The sequence below is a fragment of the Alosa sapidissima genome, chromosome 9, assembly GCF_018492685.1.
Source record: "Alosa sapidissima isolate fAloSap1 chromosome 9, fAloSap1.pri, whole genome shotgun sequence".
NCBI classification, from domain to species: domain Eukaryota; kingdom Metazoa; phylum Chordata; class Actinopteri; order Clupeiformes; family Clupeidae; genus Alosa; species Alosa sapidissima.
This window is the reverse complement of record NC_055965.1, coordinates 21,718,092-21,740,326: the sequence shown is the minus strand read 5'-3', so window position 1 is coordinate 21,740,326 and position 22,235 is coordinate 21,718,092. Positions and strand designations below refer to the sequence as shown.

Here is a 22,235-nt window from a genome sequence, read left to right as displayed (position 1 = left end):
CTTGGACACAAACACATTCAGACACCCCCTCTAGCAAACATGGATACTGAATTAAAGACACATGGTGTTTGTAGGAACATTTGAAAGAAAACGTAAAAACAGTAAGTTGTTTTTGCTTGTATATTGTAAACTAAAACCACCCTCACACACAATCTCTCTCATGTCTCTCTCTCTCTCTTTCTCTCTTTCTTTCTTTCTTTCTTTCTTTCTTTCTTTCTTTCTTTCTTTCTTTCTTTCTTTCTCTTTCTTTTTCTTGCGTTCTCTCTCTCTCTTTCTTTTTCTCTCGCTCTCTCTCTTGCTCGCACAAGTACACAGAGGCCTGTGCCAACTTGTTAAACCAGAGACTCCACTAACAACACTCCCTAGAGAGAGCTCAAATATATTCACTTGTGGCCTCTTGTGCTCTCTTCCTCTCTCCCTCTTTTGCTATCCTCCTACCCTCTTCATGCATGCACTCACATACGCACACTCTTCTGTGTTTGACTTGAAAAATCCGAGAGAGAGAGAGAGAGAGAAAAAAAAAAAAGGAATTTGCTTCTACTTGTGTGTGTCTTGTTTATTCATGGGATCATGTCTGTGCGGTTAAGTGTGTGTGTGTGTGGAGGGGGGCTACCTTGCAGAGGAAGTAGCAGTAAGTGTGTGTTACACCTCCAATGTGGCTGTGCATGTTCTGACAGATCAGCATAGTTAAGAGACACGCGCACACACACGCACAACGGTGTGAAATCCAGGCCCCTCTCTCAGCTGAACACACACACACACGCACAACCACTATGTGTGTGCAAGCATGCATGTTTGTGTGAATTCTTAGAGTGTGAAATCATAGTAATTTGATACCACACACACACCACACAGTATGAATTTTACTGTGGTACACTTTTCTTTGTCCAACTTCGGCCCTAGTTTTCTTCTGGTCTAAGATTAGGAATTGTTTATTGGGAGCGAACACGTTACACAGTAAGCTTCTTCAGGTTAGCAGTACATAGGGATTTTTTTTCTTGTCATAATTTTAGACTTTGACTCACTCTCTCTCACACAGGCGCACAGACAGACTCTCTCCACACACATATATAGACACCTTTGCATTTTTCTGTGCTTGTGGGAAGCTCAGCTATGTACTCTTCATTCACTATTGGGTCTCTGTTTTTCCCTGATGCACGTTCTTACTCACTCTCTCTCGCTCTGTGTGTGTTTCTCAAGCTTTTTCTCACAAATTCTTGCCGATGCTTCATTTTTTTTTTTTTTTTTTTTAGCAGTCTGTCTTCTGTTATGGTTTGTGCCCATTTGGTGTGGTCACCTCAGGCAAACATGATTCTGGGTTTTGTTTTCCCTATCTCTGTTTTCCCTCCTCTCGTGGTGTGTGTGTCTGTGTCATCATAAGGAAACCCGAGTGAAGTATTTTGATAACAAATCTCTTTCCCCCTCTTTCTCTCTCTCTCTCTCTCTCTCTCTCTCTCTCTCTCTCTCTCTCTCTCTCTCTCTCTCTCTCTCTCTCTCTCTCTCTCCATATTTTTATCTGTTTTTTTCCCTCTCCATATTTGTTATCCTCCCCAGGTGCGTTTGTGATCTGCTGGACGCCAGGGCTGGTGGTGCTGTTGCTGGACGGGCTGGACTGCACGAATTGCCACGTGCTGAGCTACGAGAAGTACTTCCTGATCCTCGCTGAGTGCAACTCGCTCGTCAACCCAATCATCTACTCCTACCGCGACAAGGACATGCGCCGCACCTTCCGCAAGATCCTCTGCTACCTGTGTCCAGCCCGGTGTAAGCAGGTGGCGGGTGGCAGTGACGGAGATGCCTCGGCCGTGCGCTTCAACACGCTGGAGCAGGAGGTACTGTCTGAAAGCAACGGAACGCAACATGACCACCACCCACACAAGGGCGCCGGCGAGCACAAGAACGGGATGGGCGACCGGGGGGTTGGGGATGGCAAAGGCGCATACTGAAAAAAATATCTCCCTACCCACCTCAATCTCGGAGGCTATTTTCTAGAATGTTTTTAGCACCCCCACCCCCCGAATCTCAGAATTACGTTTTTTTATAATCACTATTTTTAAGCTTGCGTTTTCTTATTTTTTTACATAAAGAACCTTGGACAAGCAGTCATTGTGCCTGACCTGTAATTATCGAGATGTTATGACAACCCTCTCCCCCATACCTGAAAAAAAACAAACAAAAAAAAAAAGACAAAACTGACCCAAACTTCCAAACCCCTGAACTTTCACCTTTTCTGTTGAACCATAAGTAATAACCTGTGGTGCTTACAAAGTGCAATGTTTCGGTGCTTTCCCCCATGCCTGTTGCATTCGCAAACCAGCTTCTCCCATAGCTGCTCCCATTTGTCCCAGTGTCATCATAATGCTCCTGATTGGCTGATCACACCTGAGGTAGCCAATCAGAAGTGCCACTGATTTCTTGTCAACTGGTCCCAGTGTCCTCTTAATACTCCTGATTGGCTACCTCCGGTATGATCAGCCAATCAGAAGTGCCTCTGATGATTTCTTTCAGCTGGTTTCTGATTTCTACTGCTCTTTCCTCACCTACATAACTGCTAGAGATTCAAGACCCCTCCACACCAGGACCAATGAATATAGAATGTTTCAATGACTTAATCCATGTCTGCTGTCTAAGTGGTTGTTGTCATTCATATTGACTAGAGCGATACTTTAAGGATTATGCCAAAGTTCTAGTTACTGGTGTCGACGGGCCTTCTGCCAAACCTCCACTGCGGAGGAGTCACTCCCAAGGGTGTTATTTTGTATACAGTATATACTATGATCTGATATATTTGTATGTATGTGTGTATATAATATACAGGGATATATAGTTTGATGGCTTAGTGCTGGGGTTCTCCATCTTGTGCCTGGAGCCTTGTGCAAAGGAAATCTCCTATCTGCACTCCAGCGAGGTGTTCCAAGGTGGTGATCTGGATGAGTTAACCTGGAGTAAAGGCCTATTCACACCAAGAACGATAACGACAACTATAACCAAAATTCGATGGGTTCTGATTGGCTATTAGCTTATTATCGTTCTGAAAATCGCTCTAAAAAGTGATCCCCAACGATATCGTTCTTCATGTCGTGATTGTTATAGTTTACTTGTGAATGTCGTCATTCATATTAACGAGAACGATATTTATTAATAGTTATCGTTATCGTTCTTTGGGTGAATGGGGCCTTAAGTGTGAAGCCTCCTGAAAGCTAAACAGCACTGTGGCTTTGTTTTGCTCGGACACTGAAGCCATAGGCCATAGGGCACCTCCATAGTAGTCTGGGTGGTCTTTGGAAAAACAATAGGGAAATTTGGAACACCGTGGTAGAGTGTTTACATTTTCAGATTTGGTCCCATAGCAACGCCTCTTGACAACCATATTATTTTCCATCATGACTAATCATGTCATTTGCATTAAATCTCCTGAACCAAATAAGATTACACTGAAATGCTGATGGCAACCCCTACGTTTTGATGGTATAAGGAGGTTTACCACTTACTTTGACTCAACTCCGCCAGGTTTTTTTTTTTTTTTTACCAGACCACATACTTGGAATACCTCCCATTGGTTGAGGTCAGTGTCCTCTTAATCCTCCTCATTGGCTGACCACACCTGCGGTAGCCATTCAGAAGTGCCAGAAATGAGTTCTGTCAGGTGGGATCAGCCAATCAGGAGCTGGTGAGTTCTACCAGGTGTAGGATTGGGAAGCCCTCGTCCAGTGCCACCTCTGTGTAGGGTGACCACTGTTTGTGACCACTTTTTTTGTGTTGTGTCTATGTTTATGTTTTTTTGTTTGTTTGTTTGTTCTTGTTGTCTGTGTCTCAAGTCGAGCAGAACGAGGATTTCTTCCCAGATTCGGGTAATGTGCTGCTTTGCACACCGCCTCGGCATCACCAGTGTAATTATTAATCTGTGATCAGAATCACAATCACAGGCTCAAATTCAGTCTGTTGTCAATCAGGACATCTGCCTAGAATTGCTCAAATAATTTTTTACATTTTTTTATTTTTTTTTTAAAAATTTTATTTTGTTGAAATTTAATCTGATTTTCTTCAAATTTGATCATTAATCACTGCAATCTTGAAGTGTCAAATATTGATCTCTTGGCTACATTGGAGACCACAGGAGTGTATTTCTATGTCGGTACTTAGATATCCTTACCGTTCCGTAGGTTTTGCACAGTTGGCAGTTGGCCGTTTGTCCCAGCAGCAGCTGAAGTCTTATTAACTGGGTCTAGTCCTCTGGTTTAACCACTATAAAGGGCACGAGGAGGGGACCTTTTTTCTCCATTTCACATGAACAGCATCAGAGTGATCTGCTCTGACTCTCTCTCGTTCTCTCTGACTCTCTCGGCCTCCATAGCAGACAGATGTGACGTTTTGTCAAACAGGCTCTTTCTTCTTCAGCCTTTCTGTTACAGAAAGTATGTGACCTTGGGGGGGGGGGGGGGAGCTGGAAAGTTTAACAGACAGCTAAACCTTAAAGGAACATGCCTCCTATTTAACAAAATGTAAATGGACTAGATGATGCATAACGAGTGTAACGTTGATTTGTACATTTTTGGTGGAATGTCAGCTTATTGTGGTGGTTTTTTTGAGAAATTAACAACAGACAGCTTTTTGTTTTCTGGATTTTATTGTTGAGCAAACAGTGCAGAGACAGCTAGAGGACCTGCAGGAGTAATTTGCAGAGTTTAGCAACAAACAAAAAAAGTCTAACGTTGTCTACATATGTTCCACCCTTTCCGCGGCAAAACGTCGACATGTGAATACATTGAGCCAATCGCGTGTTCCATTGCTTTGCTTCCGTTGTCTCCGTCATAAATTTGAGAAATTTTCAACTTTTGCTGCACCAATGGACAGCAACACTAGGCATCAGCCAATCAAAGTATGGTTAGATTCAAGGCATACACAATAGTGCACACCCCCAAGTGTCGGGAAAACCCACTGGCATGCAGTAATGCAATGCAATGCAACGCGAGCATGTGAGCGTAGGGTCAGTCCACACGGACGTCACTCTTCTCCATTCTATGGTTGCATTTCAACATGTCTCCCTCACATTACATGTATTCCTTCAGCTTCTACATACTTCTGTCCAAAGCGACCTACAGCACAAATTGCCACCAGTATGTGTACCCAGTGGGAATTGAACCCACAGCACAGATTGCCACTAGTACACTCTTAAAGTTATACTATGCAGGTTTAGGTATTTTTGGCGAGTGTAGAGCTCCCTCTACAGTTGTGATGTATTTATATGTTACTCTTCTATTGTAAATAGCAAACTTCTCGCGACTTATTCCCCTGTTCACAATGCAAATGCTTTTGTTGTGGAGGTGAAAGTTTTTGCCTGTTGTTAATCCATCTCCAAAGAGCTATATCTACTGACAATGTAATTTTTCATGATTCTCACAAGATTTGGCGGGGCGCCGCTGTTGCAAATTGCATGGCTGTTTTTCTCGGTAGGGAAGTTAATTTCTTTCGTTCGTTACAAGTTTACCATCAAATTGGGTTAGTAAAGGTGAAAATCTGGCATAGTGTGCCTTTAAAACATCTTATACTCCCCGGTGTCCAGATAGGGACAACACAGTTTGTGTTGTTTCCAACACATTTGTTATAAGAGTGTATGTATACCCAGTGGGAATTGAACCCATGATCTTGGGTTGTAAGAACCACGCTCTATCTGTTGAAACTTTGACATGGACATAGCCGCTCTAGATTAATAAAATAAATCTATAGATATTTAAGTCACCTTACTATTCCCCTGAATAGTTCTCTATTCTAGGCCCACCTCTGCTGATTCGGGTCTTGATTAACTGCAGTAAACAGATGTTAAAAGAAACAAGATTGATAGCTGTTCTATTTCTCCCATGACAACTGAAATGTGGTCATAAAAATGTCATCTGATTGATGTCTTTTGTGCTTTTTTATCACTTGCCCTTGTATCTTAGAACCTTTTAATTAAGTATTGTTGACTCCACTATGAATATCCTGTGAGGAGATGTCTACCGGCTCCCTTTTAATCAGATGTGTTGCCGTTTCCAGATGGTACCGATGACGCGTCAATACAGCTCAGTTACGTCATGCTCTCGTGTGTGTGTGTGTGTGTGTGTGTGTGTGTGTGTGTGTGTGTGTGTGTGTGTGTGTGTGTGTGTGTGTGTGTGTGTGTGTGTGTGTGTGTGTGTGTGTGTGTGTGTGTGTGTGTGTGTGTGTGTGTGTGTCCATCCACATACCACCTTAATATTTACTCACACACGTAGACAGAAGTGGTACAGCGTGTCAGGCGTTCCTGTAAGGGATCTGGGCCAGTCTGGTAGGAGACCTTAGCCACCGCTCCGTGAACCAACTTGAAATGATTTCCTGTCAAACAGATAAAGTAGTCTTGCGCGCGCACACACACACACACACACACACACGCTCACAGGTGTTAAGAGGCAGCTGTTTCCTGTTTGGATTGTGTGTGTGTCTGACTCTCTACTTACCCCTAGTGGGCAGGTTCTCTCCTGCTGCTCAAGCTGGTCTTTACATTCCAATAAAAACACTAGTGGACCTTATGAACTAGTGGAAACTTTGGTGGTATTTGAACCCGCTACAGGTCCCGTTTAAATGAAAACAGACTCCTGGTTGAAGGAGACAAACCTACAGCCAGATGTTAAATGGATCGTCCACTCAAGTGGTATACTTTTTCTCTCGTTGCTGTTGTAAAGGTTTGTTTTTGACTGTTCGAAACTTTCAAAAATTCAGATGCAGGCAGCGAACCACAAGCATCTCAATTTGCACGGAAACGGAACCACCACACCGAGTGGTTTGGTGTGTTTCCTGGCTGTGTCATTGAGCTGAGCAAGTTGTGAAATGGGGACCCCTGTTGGTCTCAAATTATAGTAGGGCCCCAAATATTCCGAGGGGTGTCCCAACATGTTTGGTTGTGCTCTATGGTTACCATGGTTGAAATTGTGACACAACCAAGGTATTGGTTGACTTGAAAATTGGCCATAAGTGGTTGAAACCTGTTTTCATCTCTGTATGTAGGTCAGTCCAAAAGTCATTTGCTTATAACGGTCACCAGGCAGAGACGGAGGGATGCTGCCTTGGCAACGCTACGTCATGGCTTCGGTACTCTATTGTTGGGGGGGGGGGTCTCTTTGTTGCTCGGATACAAGGTTCTGCTGGCATAAACAAACTGTTCGTATGGACCTCATGTTTGAATTATAGTCAACAGGAGGTTGGGGGGGGGGGGGGGGTGTCAGTTTATTGCCATGAGTCATATGACAAATGTTAGTGTTTTTCCCCCGTAGATTCCTGTAGACTCCTTTCTTTTAGTTTGGAGGAAGAATGTGGAATGTGTGCGTCAGACTATCTGTATGTCATTTTGTCGTCAACATCTGTGGACACAGTGGTGCTAGAACAATCTGTGTGTGTGTGCGCGAGAAAGGGTGTCAAACTTTGTGTGGTTAGAGAGAGGTTCATGTTCAGCACTCACTCACACACACTCACTCACCTCCTGCAGTCTTCATACTTAAAACACACTTTCAATCCTCCTCTCCCTCACTATATCCTCATCATGGGGTTGAGTGACCTTTCAATCCTCCTCTTCCTCACTATATCCACATCATGGGGTTGAGTGACCTGTCTCTCTATATATGTTTTTATTGTTTGTACATATACATATATAGATATTATATTGAAGAAAGCAATGCTGGGAACTAAAAAGAAATTATTTTTAAAAATGGAATAAACAGGCCTTGCGAAGAGTCAATGGAATATTGTGTTATTGCCTTGTCATGTCTCTATGTTTTTGTGTTTGTTTGTCTGTGTCAATTCAAATGGAGTGATTTGCCATTGCTTGATCATGCCTGCCTGCCGCTAAGCTACTGTTGCTGGGTTACTGCAATCTTCAGTGCCAAGCAGCGCCCATGAGAGCCAAAATGTGGACACACGCTAATACGATAATGAAGGGAAAACCCATCATGGTCAAAGTGCTCAAACATTTGCTAATATAATAACAACATAAGAGCCACACTTTGCATAAACTATTTTGAGCTCAATTGTCCATGTCAAGATTACTGAACTGCTATCTCTGATCTGTGTCCACATTATCGCAATTGGGTTCACACACACTCACTCACTTGGAGGTGCGTTCAAATTGGGTGCAAACAACGGAGAACGTTCGAGGCAAGCACATTTTCTTTGAACTGTTAAATTGAGTAATTTTGTACAAGGATTTCCAAATTGATGGTAACACTTAGTCCACGGTATTGTGTGCTGAGAACTACCTCCTCAGAATGTTTGCATGTGTCTACACTATTACCAAAGCACTGACTTAATTGGACCCGAGGAATCCCTGTCGGTGTGTCAACAGTCGTTTTTTCTGAACAAACATACAGCCTGTGTCCTCTCTCTCTCTCTCTCTCTCTCTCCTTCTCCCTCTCCCTCTCCCTCTCCCTCTCCACCGCCATCTCATGTCAAACACTTGAAACACAAACTGTACTGTAAATATCCTTTTTTTTATCACTTTAATTGCACTGTTGGCAGAGAACCCAAAGCCTAAATACACCATTCTGCACATTGCTTTCCTCTGGACCTAAGCTGTTTGTAAGAGACCATTAATGAGCTTAAGTAGAAGTATTCTTACAAGTGTTCCCGTAAATTTAAAGTGATGACCATAACCGCTGCACATTTCGGTAATTAGGAGTAGAAACGATCGGTATTCCGACTAGCCAAATCTTTTCCTGTGTGGGGTGACCACTAGTGAATCACTTCACCGGAATTAGGGAAGTAAATCAAACAAAACGGTTGGTTGAATAGCTGATAAATATTTGGCAACCGTGGCTTTTCCCATGTTTGGCATAATTGTTCAAATACTTGTAGAGTAGGGAGAATCGTAGAGAGTGCTGTAGTGTACTTTAACTTAGTCATTCTCTACGTGACCTGCTGAATTGTGTTTAATTAATTGTAAGGGTTTAATGAAATCACATTTGGTCCTGCTTTTTGGTTGTTCCATCTCTGGAGACCTGTATCAGGACAAACATCTAACAAACATTTCCATTCCAATATGCTCAAGTGAACCCATTCAACACAGACCATTCAGTACAAATTTGTCTTAAATCGTGTTTAGTTTACAATCATATATAGATATATGTATACATATAAATGCTACACAAGTCAATGAAGGTGTTGGAATATAAAAAGTATCGGAGCATTGAATTCAACTTGTTAATTATACTGAATTGAAATGCAATATTTTACAGGTTGTGTATGGAACGTTGTGGTGAAAATGACCATGAATTATGAAGAAATCCTCCTTACCAAACTCTTTTCCTACCCATGCTCTCTCCCTCCATGCCTCTCTACCTCACCCACCTCTCTCTCTCCCTCCTTCCCTCTCTCTTTTTCTCTCTCTCTCCCTCCCCCCTCTGCTCTGTTTCTTGCTTTCTCTCTTTCCCTCATTCCATCCGCAGCCTGTGAAGAAGGAAACAAACGGAACCCAGCTGGAACTCAGCCAAGGTGACCACCTGCTGACCTCCTCGGAAAGCTAAGCTAACCGTGCCGAGGACGACATGCTAAGCTAACCGTGCGGAGGACGACATGGACAAAAAAAAAATCAGAGCGGACAAAGGGAAGGAAGAGGCACGAGTGACTGACCCACACAAGCGCACTGGACTCCCGGGTCGGGGCTTGGGTTGGCCGGGGTGGGGGGGGGGACTGGACTCCCGGGTCGGGGCTTGGGTTGGCCGGGGTGGGGGGTGGGTTCAGTCCCTGGTCTGAGTGGACCAGAAGTCTGGAAGACGGAAGTCTGCTCCTTCCTGGAGTGGGATGGGTTTGCTGTTTTGGTTTTAATTTTGTCAATTTAATTTTGGCCATTCTGCTCCCAGACTGAGTGTGTGATTCATGACATTCCTCAGGGCCAAATCGAGTGCACTGCTGGGGATGCGTTTTCTTTTTATTTTATTTTATTTTATTTTATTTTCCTTCTGTCAAGTGGAGACATCTGGCACAGGAGTTCTAATGCTGACATTTGTTTTTGGTTTCTGTTCCCACGACTTACTTCATGTTTTATCTTATCAGCTGATATTAATTGTGCCTTTTTAAAGACCGAGATTGCATTTTTAGAGAACATTCCCTCATGTATGAACCAACACACCTAAATACAGTTGACTGCTTAAGTATTTAGGTTATGTAGAGGTTAGTTCTCGAAAAAGGGTGAAAGTGTGGTGTGGATGCGTGTTGTCATACCGCTAGACAATATGATGGCTCACGAAGTTGACAGAGCTACCTTTTTTTTTTTTTTTTTTTTTTTTTTTTTTTTTTTTTTTAATTTTGCCCCAAGAGATGTTTGTCTTTCACCATCTTGTAGCTAAGCCTACCTACAAAAAACCTTTTTACTTGAATTTTTTTTTTGGTTCTTTTGTACTGGTCAACAAAGGGTTGAAAACATAGGTCTGCAAACGCAAATTCATATAAGATATCTGTAAACATACCTATGGTTGCAAAACTTTTTGACCTTGTGTACTGTGTAGAATGTCTAGTTTTGTAGCACTGGCTTTTTAAACATGGCACAACTATAGCAGTGGTGTGCTGCCATGGAGATGGGCCCTAGTTGGCCTGCCTACAACTGTTTTTGAACCGAGTGAAACAACCATAATGTGTAGTTCTGTAGATTCCGTAGCGATGTAAACGTGCCTCGTCTTCGACTGTCTACCATGACACACTGTATTTCAGAGCAGTTCATGAATGTGGATGCTATTAAAGGGAGTCTTTTGACGACGTACCTGTCTTTTTTTCTTTTTCTTTTTTGTTTGGTCAGAGCTGCAGTTTAGTTATTTTCTCTACTGCTACTTATATGCTGGTCAGATATAGGTGTTCTCCTGTAGAAAAGGTTTGGGCTCACTTACCAGTGGTGTGGAAGATGGTCCATTAGAGAATGGGAAGCTGATATGGTTGTCAAATGGAAAAATGGGTGGAATGTCCCAACACCTGCTCCTATAAAGATTTTTTAATGACTTTCACCAGTGTAACGTTTCGAGCTTATGCTCTTCATCAGACTTTATCAGACAGACTGTCACCATATTTAAACAAGTACAAAAAGTCACCTGCCTTGGATGTGCGCACCCAACAAACAACTTTTCACAAGCTGACATGGTTAGAAAGTTTTATTTCAATTGAAATAAGTGTCTTCTAAAACTTCTTATAAAATTCTTCAAACTTTTCAATTCTCTCCCTTTTTCTCTCTCGCTTTCTCTCTGAGGGTGTTTATCTGTATTCACACAATCATGACACTAAAATGTTTGCTGTGTATATATGTTTAATAATAAAATTGGTTTACAGAGGCAGACAAACCCACAACATGTCGAAACAAAAACCAGTCTTCCCGGTCACATCAGTGGCAGTCTAGGAACCAGACTACTCGGACATCATGGTGACCAGTTGGTGGGCAGGCTTGTTCACCGTGCTCAGATTAATTTCTTTCTAGGCTACATTTAGAACCCTACCACTCGTACCCACAAGTACAAAAGCTTTACAGTTATTCTGGGAAAAGATAAACTATAGCCAATCAGTAGTTCAGAGTTGTTGGCCTTTTTTGCTGGAAACAGAAAGGTTTAGAAAATGAAAAGTCCGTCCACATTTTGGGCTGTCCCTAAATTAACAGATTGGTCTTACTCCGCTTGGATCATGGCACAAGATGTAGACCTATTCTGAACATAACACTCCCTACAAGTGATTTATTTATAAAATGGCCTCCTCCAACCAAAATGTCCTTAAAGTTCAAAAAGGGAGAATCTCTTCGAAGGCTGTGAACTTTTCCTGATGTTTGGGACCGAGAATCTCTTGAGAGACTGGGATCCTTTCCGGTTGTTGCCGATAGACAGCTTGCGCAGAACGTTCTTTTTCCGCTTCTGTTTTTTAAACAGCGCTCTCTTCAGGCCATTCCATGAAAGCCCCTTGTCTTGTTTACGTCTACTGAAAAGAGTTGGCCTGGAGTCCGAAGCACCCATCTCAGAAATTGTCCTGTTCACAATAAACATTAAATCAAGTTATTAATGTTCCACATACTGCAACCACAACTAACAATAATAGAATCAAGTTTATAATGACCAGTAAGAAAAAATATATGTTAAATGACATGGAGCACAAATAAAATTTAATATCACATAAATTAAAACAAATATTACTTTCTTTACAAAACTAAGTGTTTGTGGCAGACTAAATCACTAGGCTACAATTAAATGTTGTCCCACAAAAAAAAAAACTACCATATGCTTAACACCAACACTTAATATGCTTTCAACAACACGCCTTAATTGTGATGTTGTCAAAAAACGTTTCAACCTCCCTGTGTTAGAAACTAAGCGAACACTTATCCACTGTATACACCTTATATTTATTCAAATATCCCGTTTAGCCTACCTTATGGTCCAAATAAACAAAGCGTGTCTGGGTGAGTGAGCACTTTGTCTTCAGTCTTGTTCTAGACTGTTCCATGATCCTGATCAGATGTAGGATAAGAGGGGAATGTTTACTGTTTACCCCTCCACAGATTACCCTACCATTTCTTTCTGCCAAAAACACACTGCTGTATGGGCACACGCACACATACATATATTCAGCCTATTCTAATACAGTAGAAGGATCCACAGGTTACAGTGCTGCTGTGTGTGTGTGTGTGTGTATGTGCAAGAGAGAAGTCAATGCCATGAACGCCATCACATGGCTTATGACTATGCCTGTGGTCAGTGTGAAACCGGTTCCCCTGCATTCCTGGTGCAGAGGTATCAGTGCTGTTCAGAACGATCTGTGCCACATGACGTCTGTAGCAGGCACAGAAGAGGCTCCTCCCCCTATTAGAAGAATGCCTTTCTAGAACACCTTCAGTAGTGGCACCACAGATTAAATGTCCCCATGCCTTCGAACAACCGTATTAGTAACTATATTAGTTATAAATACTTTAAAATATCTACTAAGTGAAGGATAACATAAGTCTTATGAATTATCATAAGAATTTCATGAAAACACAGTTGTTTATGTGTCAAATTACACTCCTTCTCTCTGTGCTCCCGTTTGTATCGCCATGCCTTTTTATTAGTAGTACATATTATAAAATGTCTAAGTAGGCTAAAGGACAACATACCCTTAAAGGAGAAGTAATGTGTTGGCTGGCAGGGATTGAATGGAGCTCAGTCTGAGTCAGTAGTTGTTTCCTATTACAGAAGCAGGGGGGTAGGGCTGCACGATTTGGAGAAAAAATCTAATTGTGATTTTTTTTTGACCGCTATTACGATAGCGATTGCGATTTGCAATATGATTTTTGAATGTCAATTAATTGATTCAGTTCAATATTCCAAATGTCTCTTTAATTTGTGCCACCTCTGATTGGTGAGCACACCTGGTGCACAAGAAGCATAGCACCCCGACCGACTATGAAGCTCACCAATCATCAGAATTTCTGTGCCCCTCACACACTACGCACACCCACCAACCAGAAGTAGCATAGTCAAGGAGGATGAAATGAGTGTAAAAGTCAGAAATGTGACATTTAACTGTGCACGATTATAGCTTTTGTGATCAGGTAATTGTATTGGTTCATATTGTGATTACGATTGCGATAATTGTGCAGCCCTACAGGGGGGTATTCCATATACGTGGTTTAGGCATTAGCCCAAGGGGGTATTCCATGTACGTGGTTTAGGCATTAGCCCAAGGGGGTATTCCATGTACGTGGTTTAGGCATTAGCCCAAGGGGGTATTCCATGTACGTGGTTTAGGCATTAGCCCAAGGGGGTATTCCATATACGTGGTTTAGGCATTAGCCCAGGGGGGTATTCCATGCACGTGGTTTAATGACAAACCTGGGTAAGTTAACTCAAAGTAAGTGGTAACTCTCCTACAACAAGAGCCCTATGGCATTGTTTTTGTTGAAGCCATACAGCTCTTCTAAGTTTACCACTTTACTCTGCATTAACTTACCCAGGTTTGTCACTAAACTACGTTCTTGGAATACCCCCCAGGACTGTAGTTGGATGGTAATTGTTTTGAGTGCAAACATGTGAACACGTTAGCAAGATGTGAGGATCAACTAACTGAATTTACTAAAGAGCGTATGGGATAAGAATCACAGACTGTGAATTTAGCTTAAGTTCAGGCCTGAAACTATATTTTTCGGAATGTCAGTAGGGTTCAAAGCCTAATCTTTCCAATGGAGTCTCATGTTATGCCTGTATAAGCAGACGTTATAAAATTAGAATTTGGGTCAAACATTTTCATAATAAAAAATATCTGAGTGCATGGCATACATTTCCAAAAACCTTGTAAAAAATAATTTTGTATTTTTAGCATAAGAATTGTTTTGTTTCAAGGTCACATCAATGACCTGTGGGGACTGGTCAGTGGCGCGTTTAGAGATCTGGGATTCCAGCAGAAATAAAGCTTTTCCATATATCCATCTTATATATACTCTTTTGATCCCGTGAGGGAAATTTGGTCTCTGCATTTATCCCAATCCGTGAATTAGTGAAACACACACAGCACACAGTGAACACACAGTGAGGTGAAGCACGCACTAATCACGGCGCAGTGATGAACTGCCTGCATCAACAGCGGCGCTCGGGGAGCAGTGAGGGGTTAGGTGCCTTGCTCAAGGACACTTCAGCCGTGCCTACTGGTCGGGGTTCGAACCAGCAACCCCCAAGACTGGCCATGATGAAGTATGTGGACCTTTAATGTGGGTATGGCATTTTGTGAAGAAAAAAACTCCAAAATAATCTGAGTTACTTGCTTTATGTTATTTGTTGGTCCCCAGATAATGTGTTACTCTAGTGCAGTGGTTCTAAACCTTTTTTCAGTGATGTACCCCCTGTGAAATATTTTTTCAGCCAAATACCCCCTAACCAGCGCACAAGAATTACCACTACACTTCAACCATGACTCCATTGTTTGAGTTCTGACAGTGATTGACAGGTGATGGCGGGTGGCATGTGACAGGTTGGGTCGAACCATCCTGGTATGGGGTGGGGGGGGGGGGGGACTCTGGGTTTTTAATATAATGAAATTGAATAGCCTACTGAAATATAAAATTCATTTTATGAACTTATATTTTCCTGAAATATTTATTAAATAATTGTTTTTAAAGTATTTTTGCATGGATTCTACTTTTTAAATATATGTATATTTTAAAATCTCACATACCCCCTGGAGTGCCTTCACGTACCCCCAGGGGTACACATACCCCCATTTGAGAACCACTGCTCTAGTGTATACCCCACCTCCCCCAAACCCAGATTTTCAGTCAATATAAGATATAAACACAAATTAAATGAGTACACATATAAAGCATTTCAAAATTTCAATTTTCTTTTATTAAAATTAATAAGTATTTATATTGCAACACATTTCATGATGAAGTTGGCTGATAATTGCGCATTGCTTAGCTTGATTATGTTCAGGCTACATTTATCACCATATTTCCCTCCCACTAGGTGCCATGTGTAGTTTAAAATGTTCAAAATGATCTAATAGCAACAGAATGTGAAGGAACATTTTTTTGACATTATGCCAAAAATGCCAGTCCTTTTTTACGCACCTCCAGTAACAAACTTTTGAGTTACCCAGCATCTTCAACCAGGTGACTACTTACTGTACCTGTTCTTCCCAGTTATGTGACAACCTATTAAGGTATAGAGAGATCAGCCCAAAGGAACCACTGACTACCCCGAGGAAGGCCAAACACGCAGCCATGTTTCAGCTGAATAGCCAAGTGATATTTTGAACTATTTTTAACTAACCTAAACTGGAAAGAACCAGAAGCACACCCAGCCTTACACCATAGAACCCTGCAGAACTCCATGCCTTACACCCTAGAACCCTAGCAGAACGCCATACAAATTGTCTGTTGCTAAATGTCAGAGTGAATTAGACGCCTATACAATGATTTTTTTTTTTTTGCTGTGCTTTCTGTCCTATTACATCATTCACTGATTTCAAAATGTGCAAATAGTGATTGAACTGATGACGGCATAAGGAAATGTTTTTTTGAAAACCAAAGAAAGGTGTGACAGGTAAACTAAACGTGGTGTGAAACGTGGTGCAGGAAAATCTTCAGAGAGAGATTGTAGAAAGACAAAGCGCCCGCTGGTTAATCAAGGTAAAAGTAAAAAGTAGTTCATTTAAAATGTAAGTAAAAGTTACTTAGTTACTTTTTTTTGGGGGGGGGGGGGGGGGGTACCAGAACAACCAAGACTTTCTAATGAGGAGATACAGCACTCAAAAATCCTCCATAGTAATGCATGGGGTTAGTTTGTAACGCCAATATGGCAGTTGTCTACACATCATATGTCTACACATATCACAACCCTTCCGCGCCAAAACATCGACATGTGAATACATTGAGCCAATCATGTGGTGTGCTGTGAAGACATCGTGCCAATCATCTGTTGTGATCTCGCTGCTGGAGCAAGATTGGTGTTGTGAAGCCTTACGCACACGCATTTCTGCTGAAATAAATGCACGATAAGTGCCCAAAAAGTGTTGCAATATGGCCGCCGAGTGGAGGAACTTGCCTGATAAGGATGTTGAGAAATGGAGATATATGTGAAAAATCACCTCCTTTAAGTTCTTTAAGTTTGAGCAGTAGTTGATTTTCAAAGTTAGTTGCACTCATCCTTGGGTCGCTTTGCAGTGAACAGTAATCCAGCACAACTGAAAAGCCCCTCACAGGCAGCTGAGGCAGGCAGGCCAATGTTGAGTTGCAGAGAGTTTTTTTTATATTTGGAAACGAGCAGAAGGTTCAGCAGATTAAAGGGCGTCGAACTAGTGGGAAGTATAGGGCAATGGAGGAGAGGGCCCTTGAAAAGTGGAATACAGGGAGCACAACATTTTCATCAGGCATTAGTAATAACTCAGGTAATCCACACATAAAAACTCCATAAGTAGAGTCATGTGTAATGAAGTGGAATAACACAGGGAATAAGTATTGAACACGCTAAGAAAAAGCACTAAGGCCAGGAAAGGGAAGGAACGAGCTGGAATCTGTATAGAGAGTAGTTATCCTTTCTATCTGCGCAAATTAATATAAGCTTGGTTAGTAGCCTACATATTGATGGGCTATAAAAAGGTTTTTCATTACCAAGGTGTCACACAAGAAACATTTCATGATGGATAAAAGCAAAAAGCTCTCCCAAGACCTTTGCAACCTTATTGTTGCAAAACATATCAATGAAACTGGTTACAGATGCATTTCAAAACTTCAGAATCTTCCAGTAAGCAGCATGGGAGCCATTATCTTCAAGTGGAAGAAACATCACTGCATCATCAACCGGCACAGGGCACAGGATCTCCTCGCAATATTTCTGACCAGGGAGTCAGAAGGATAGTCAATTCCAAGAGCCAAGGACCACTCGGAGAAAGCTCCAGAAAGACTTGAAGGCAGCCAATTCAATTAAATTCAATTAAACAGTTCTGGAAGTAATCTGGAACTAAAGATCAGGATTCACAAGAGGAACCCCTGGAATCTGTTTAGAACAATGGACCGAAATCACACCTGATACTGCGACTAATAAGTTTTGTCATACAGGAAATGTCTTGAAGCTGTCTTTACAAACAAAGGCTTTTCCACAAAGTATTGAAGAAATTTCAGTAGGCATGTTCAATACTTTTTGCATGTGTCATTCCACTTTAATACACAAAACTCTTATGTTTGGATTTTTTATATGTGTGTTAATATAATGTGGTGAAAATTTCGAATAGACTCACTGTAAGTTTAGGCTAATTACTGATTAGGCTAATCTGATGCATCTCGTGATCCAGCTCCATCTCCATCACTTTCAGAAAGACTGCATGGCGTCAGCTTGATTCAGGTCCTGTTGTAGGCTACATGCTGATCATTATCACTAGGCTAGTGGTTTAGGGCGTGATTTTTTTTCTCTCCCTTTCTGTTTTCGTTTTTTACTCAAGTAACGGATGGGATTTTTGATGTAGCGAAGTACAATACTTCACTCAAAAAGTAATCAAGTAAAATTTAAAATACCGATTTTTTAAACTACTTAAAAAATACAAAATACACAGAAAAACTACTCAATACAGTAATGTGAGTAAATGTATTTCGTTACTTTCCACCTCTGCAAATGGGCCGTAAATCATGTCCATATATCTACTTCTTATGGCTGTTTTTCTGTCTTTTCTGATCCACTCCATCTCTCTGATTACATGTGAGGTCAACGACATCTTTAAAACAAATTAGAGAGAACAAAAGGTTACATACAGTATGTAAGGGATAATGTATAGAACGCCGGTCATTATGGGGAAAATAAGTCCCGACAGGGCGAAGCGGACCCCGACGCACCAGCGGAGGGGTCTTGTTTCGCCCTGAAGGGACTTATTTTCCCATGATGACCGGCGTTCTATACATTATCCAGCTTATTATACGGCTACTTGCCAAAACAAAAAAATAAACTCCATGATATGTCTCTTTACACTTATTTGTTACCGTTTCGTCGTGGCTTTTGCTGAGAAACAAATAGTTCGCAACACGAAATAGTTATTCTGTTTATCCTACTGTGCAGTGCCGAACTAAGTGCTTCTAGGTGAACATACAGTTTGTTGTCAGTCTAGATTGCTAGATTGTTCCAAATGTCTCCGGAGTTGCATTCCCATTTGCCGATACATAAAACAACACAAGGAGTTGGAGTTATTTTACCTTAAAATAACGGCTTGCCGATGCACCCTTTCAACGCCTATAGTAGGGCAATTCCATGGAAAATTACGTTTTTTGTAACATCCATAACGCCAATAAAATGTGATTGTATGGTATGATGTGAATGATTACATGAAATTTGAGCGTTTGCTATTTTTGGCTGAAGAATGTACATCAGAAAAAATGCACAAAAAATTAATGTATTAATTATACATTAATCATACAAATGCCAAGGCATTTCACTGGCACTTGACAATGACACTTTAGAAGAGAAATCTGTTACTTTAAAATCAGGCCTTTGAGCAATTGTTTTAAACCCTGTGCTCTTTCAAGGTGCAATCTTTCTCACAAAAATATAATTAATTGATGAGCTCAACAGGTGTTCCTGAAGGAATGTGTTTATTGGCCAAACGTTAATGGCTCGGTTTAAGTTATCAAAAAAAAGGGATACGGTCCAGTTTTTCTACTATGACTGTTTGCCATTTAAAGATTGCTTTCCAATGAAACAATGTGGGCATAAATGCAGGCTAATGTATTTTAAAATCAAAGCATATTTTATTTATAAAATCTTTCCACATTGCAACAGATTAAACATCAGTGAAATTTACATTACAGTACATTACTTAGTTAATTTATAACTAATTAAAACAAATAGAGTAGAATCCAGTTTAGCATCATCTTATGGAAATTTATCAGCATATTTCAGGAGTTCAGGGGCCGTATTCACAAAGAATTGTAAGGCTAAAAGTAGCTCCTAACTGGCGAATTTAGGAGCAACTTCTAAAAATAATGGGCGTGTCACTCCTAACTTTAGGACTCCTAATTTTTTTCACTAAAAGTAATTCACGAAGCGTTTTAGACCTAAAAGTAGCACCTAAGTCTGGGACAGCTTAAAAGAAGTCGAGAGGACTCCTAATTCACTAAGACCTATTCACAAACAACTTTTTGTGGCATTTCACATTGTGATGTTTTGAAATGCGTATGCTGCTACAGGAGCTTCCAATCGCGAGGGAACAATTTTGCATTGTAGGCATAAAAGGGATGCAATAACGCCACCAACAACAACCAAATCTAGGCCTACCCATTGTCAACGTGTAAATTAAATGTAACGTTTCATTGTGAATCAAATTAAAATGTTCTCTTCTTTGCAAACGTAGGCATAGGCTATGGTGACAGGTTAATTTAATAATGTTGCAAAGATACTGCATCAATCCGCATGTTTAATTTGGCTACTGGGCTATTTGTTTTGCCTTACTCTTTATTCATTTAGGCTAGGCCTTTTTATTCAGTTATTCATCATCTTCCATCCTTTGCACTACTTGTGTAGCGCACGCATTCTCAGACCTGTCATCTGTCACTCATCATCGTAAGGGAGGTGTTTGGAATCATTCCCGCGTTACAATCATCAGCCAATCAAGGTGGTCACTTCAGTCAAGCTCATGCATGAGTAATGACATCATCCATAGCAACGAAGAATCACTCTTAGTTTAGGAGTTGTCATTTTTCCTTACTAACAGTAGGTCTGAAAGGCTTTGTGAATAACTTTAAAAGAAAACTCCTAGCTAAAATCGTTTAGTATGATTTAGGAGTACTCCTAGTGGTAAGAGAAAAGGCTTTGTGAATACGGCCCCAGAAGGCTAACTTTTGCTGTGCTCGGACAGAAACCCCTGGGAAAAATGTTCTTGGATCTGCTCAAATATTGTGGCCTATTTTGATTTCACAAAGGTGAGTCTCAAAGGTGAGTTTGCATCCCCTCTTGCTGGGTTCACTGTGATGGTGCACCATTCACTGACTCAGGAGAGTGATTGATGAATCATAAGGATTTGGTCCGAAGGCGAAGTAAGGTGTGACCGGTGTGCTAAACGTGGTGTGAATTGTCTGCAGCCAAATCCTCTGCCGTGAGGAGATGCCGTAGAAAGACAGTGCCCGCTGGCCAGTCCAGGTACACACCTACTCGCCGAGGGTAGACCCGGTCTGTGCGGGAGGACTGACACTGACTTAACTTGTTCTCCATAACTGACCCCACAGCAAGTTGCCCAGGCCCAGGCCCTCTTGGCCCAGTATGATGGCATCTTCTCCTAGATAGTCAAGTTATTAGAGAAAGCAGCAGCCCGTACTCTTCCCCATATTCCTCGTAACAAAGAAAGGTGGTAGTCTTCGTCTCTGTGTTGATTACCAACAGTTAAACTCCAAGACCTGCCGTGACTCATATCCCCTGCCCAGGATAGAAGAGTCCTTAGATGCTCTGTCTGAGGCTAGACCTTACGAGTGAGTATAACCAGGTCCCAATGGCGGAGAAAGACAAAAAAAGACTGACTTTTGCACCCCGTTTGGCCTCTTTGAATTCAATAGCCATTTTGATTTTAATAGCCATGAATTTGATGGCATTTGGGCTCTGCAACGCTCCCGGCAACTTCCAGCGCCTTATGGAGCAGATGTTTGGAGATTGACGCTATCAATCAGCCCTCCTCTACCTCGACGATGTAATAGTATTCTCCACTACAGTAGAACAACATCTCGAGCTGCTAGGGGAAGTTTTTGCTCAGCTGCAAAAACAGAATCTGAAAGTCAAGTGTCGGTTCTTCCAGCACCAAGTTCAAGTTCGGTTTTATTGTCATATGTATAGTAAGCCTACAATACAGTATTCACATGCAGTATAACAGACAAGGAGACATACAACAGAAAAAAAAGAAAAGACAGAAAGTGCATCAGCTATTCAACAATCTGACCGCCTGTGTAAAAAAACTATTACTGAGACGGGTGGTGCTGGATTTAATGCTCCGGTAACGCCTCCCGGATGGTAGGGGAGAGAACAGAGCATGAGCGGGATGATTGGGGTCTTTAATAACGCAATCAGCTTTTCTCTTGCAGCGGGAAGTGTAAATGTCGTGGAGATCAGGTACATTAGTGTCAATAATCCTGGCTGCTGACTTGACAACTATTTCAATTGTTTGCGGTCATGGGAGGTTGTGTTCCATGTGATGGTATGGTATGATGTGAATGATTACATGACATTTGAGCATTTGCTATTTTTGGCTGAAGAATATAAGTAAGAAAAATGCCAAGGCATTTCAATGGCATTATGGATGTGACAAAAAGTCAATTTTCCGTGGAATTGCCCTATGGACCCTTTCAAGAGAGTTCCATTATCAGCATCATAGTTGGCCCCACAAGACTTCCTTTTTAACATTCCATATGTTATCTTAATGCAGAGGAAGTAGATTGGGGCCCAAATAGAACGTTCAAGCACTGTTTTTGTTTACCTTGTTGAAAGGGTCTATACTCAAAACCATTTTCATTTTTTTATCTTCATGTTTCTGTGCCTCCTAACAGGTAGATCTCGTCTCTGTCCACGCCAGCAGGCTGCATCTGTCTTAACCACATTCTCTGCAGTTTCTAGTCTTAGGCAAGCAGTCTGTTACGAACATTTTCCACTCAAACATGATTATGTTTCAAGCAACATTTCTTACTCAAATATTACCATTTTCCAAGCAGGAGAATAGAATCCTATCAAAATAGAATTTTGATTCTGATCAGAACTCGAGTCTGGCTTTGTCAAGCTAAA

At 41.4% G+C, this 22,235-nt stretch overlaps 2 protein-coding genes and 2 long non-coding RNA genes across 4 annotated transcripts in view; 2 read left to right on the top strand and 2 right to left on the bottom strand.

Annotated features, from left to right (window-relative positions):
- Positions 1 to 2,330, bottom strand: part of LOC121718125 — a 5,632-nt gene extending 3,302 nt beyond the window's left edge. The window contains exons 1-2 of the long non-coding RNA XR_006033863.1: positions 2,189 to 2,330; positions 2,049 to 2,058 (exon numbers count right to left, since the gene is read on the bottom strand). This is a non-coding gene — a long non-coding RNA (uncharacterized LOC121718125). The remainder of the gene's footprint in view (positions 1 to 2,048; positions 2,059 to 2,188) is intronic.
- Positions 1 to 9,671, top strand: part of lpar2b (lysophosphatidic acid receptor 2b) — a 29,317-nt gene extending 19,646 nt beyond the window's left edge. Inside the window, 3 exon segments of the mRNA XM_042102896.1 lie at positions 1,555 to 1,832; positions 3,819 to 3,851; positions 9,447 to 9,671. Coding sequence (XP_041958830.1) covers positions 1,555 to 1,832; positions 3,819 to 3,851; positions 9,447 to 9,524 — 389 coding nt within the window. The 3' untranslated portion in view covers positions 9,525 to 9,671.
- The window catches only part of LOC121718035 (NACHT, LRR and PYD domains-containing protein 12-like), a 1,225,568-nt gene that overhangs the window by 319,897 nt on the left and 883,436 nt on the right, over positions 1 to 22,235 (top strand). The window lies entirely within an intron of this gene.
- On the bottom strand, positions 11,124 to 13,176 carry LOC121718108. The gene is made up of 2 exons (XR_006033844.1): positions 12,394 to 13,176; positions 11,124 to 11,994 (listed from the first exon to the last, which is right to left on the bottom strand). It is a non-coding gene; the product is annotated as an uncharacterized LOC121718108 (long non-coding RNA).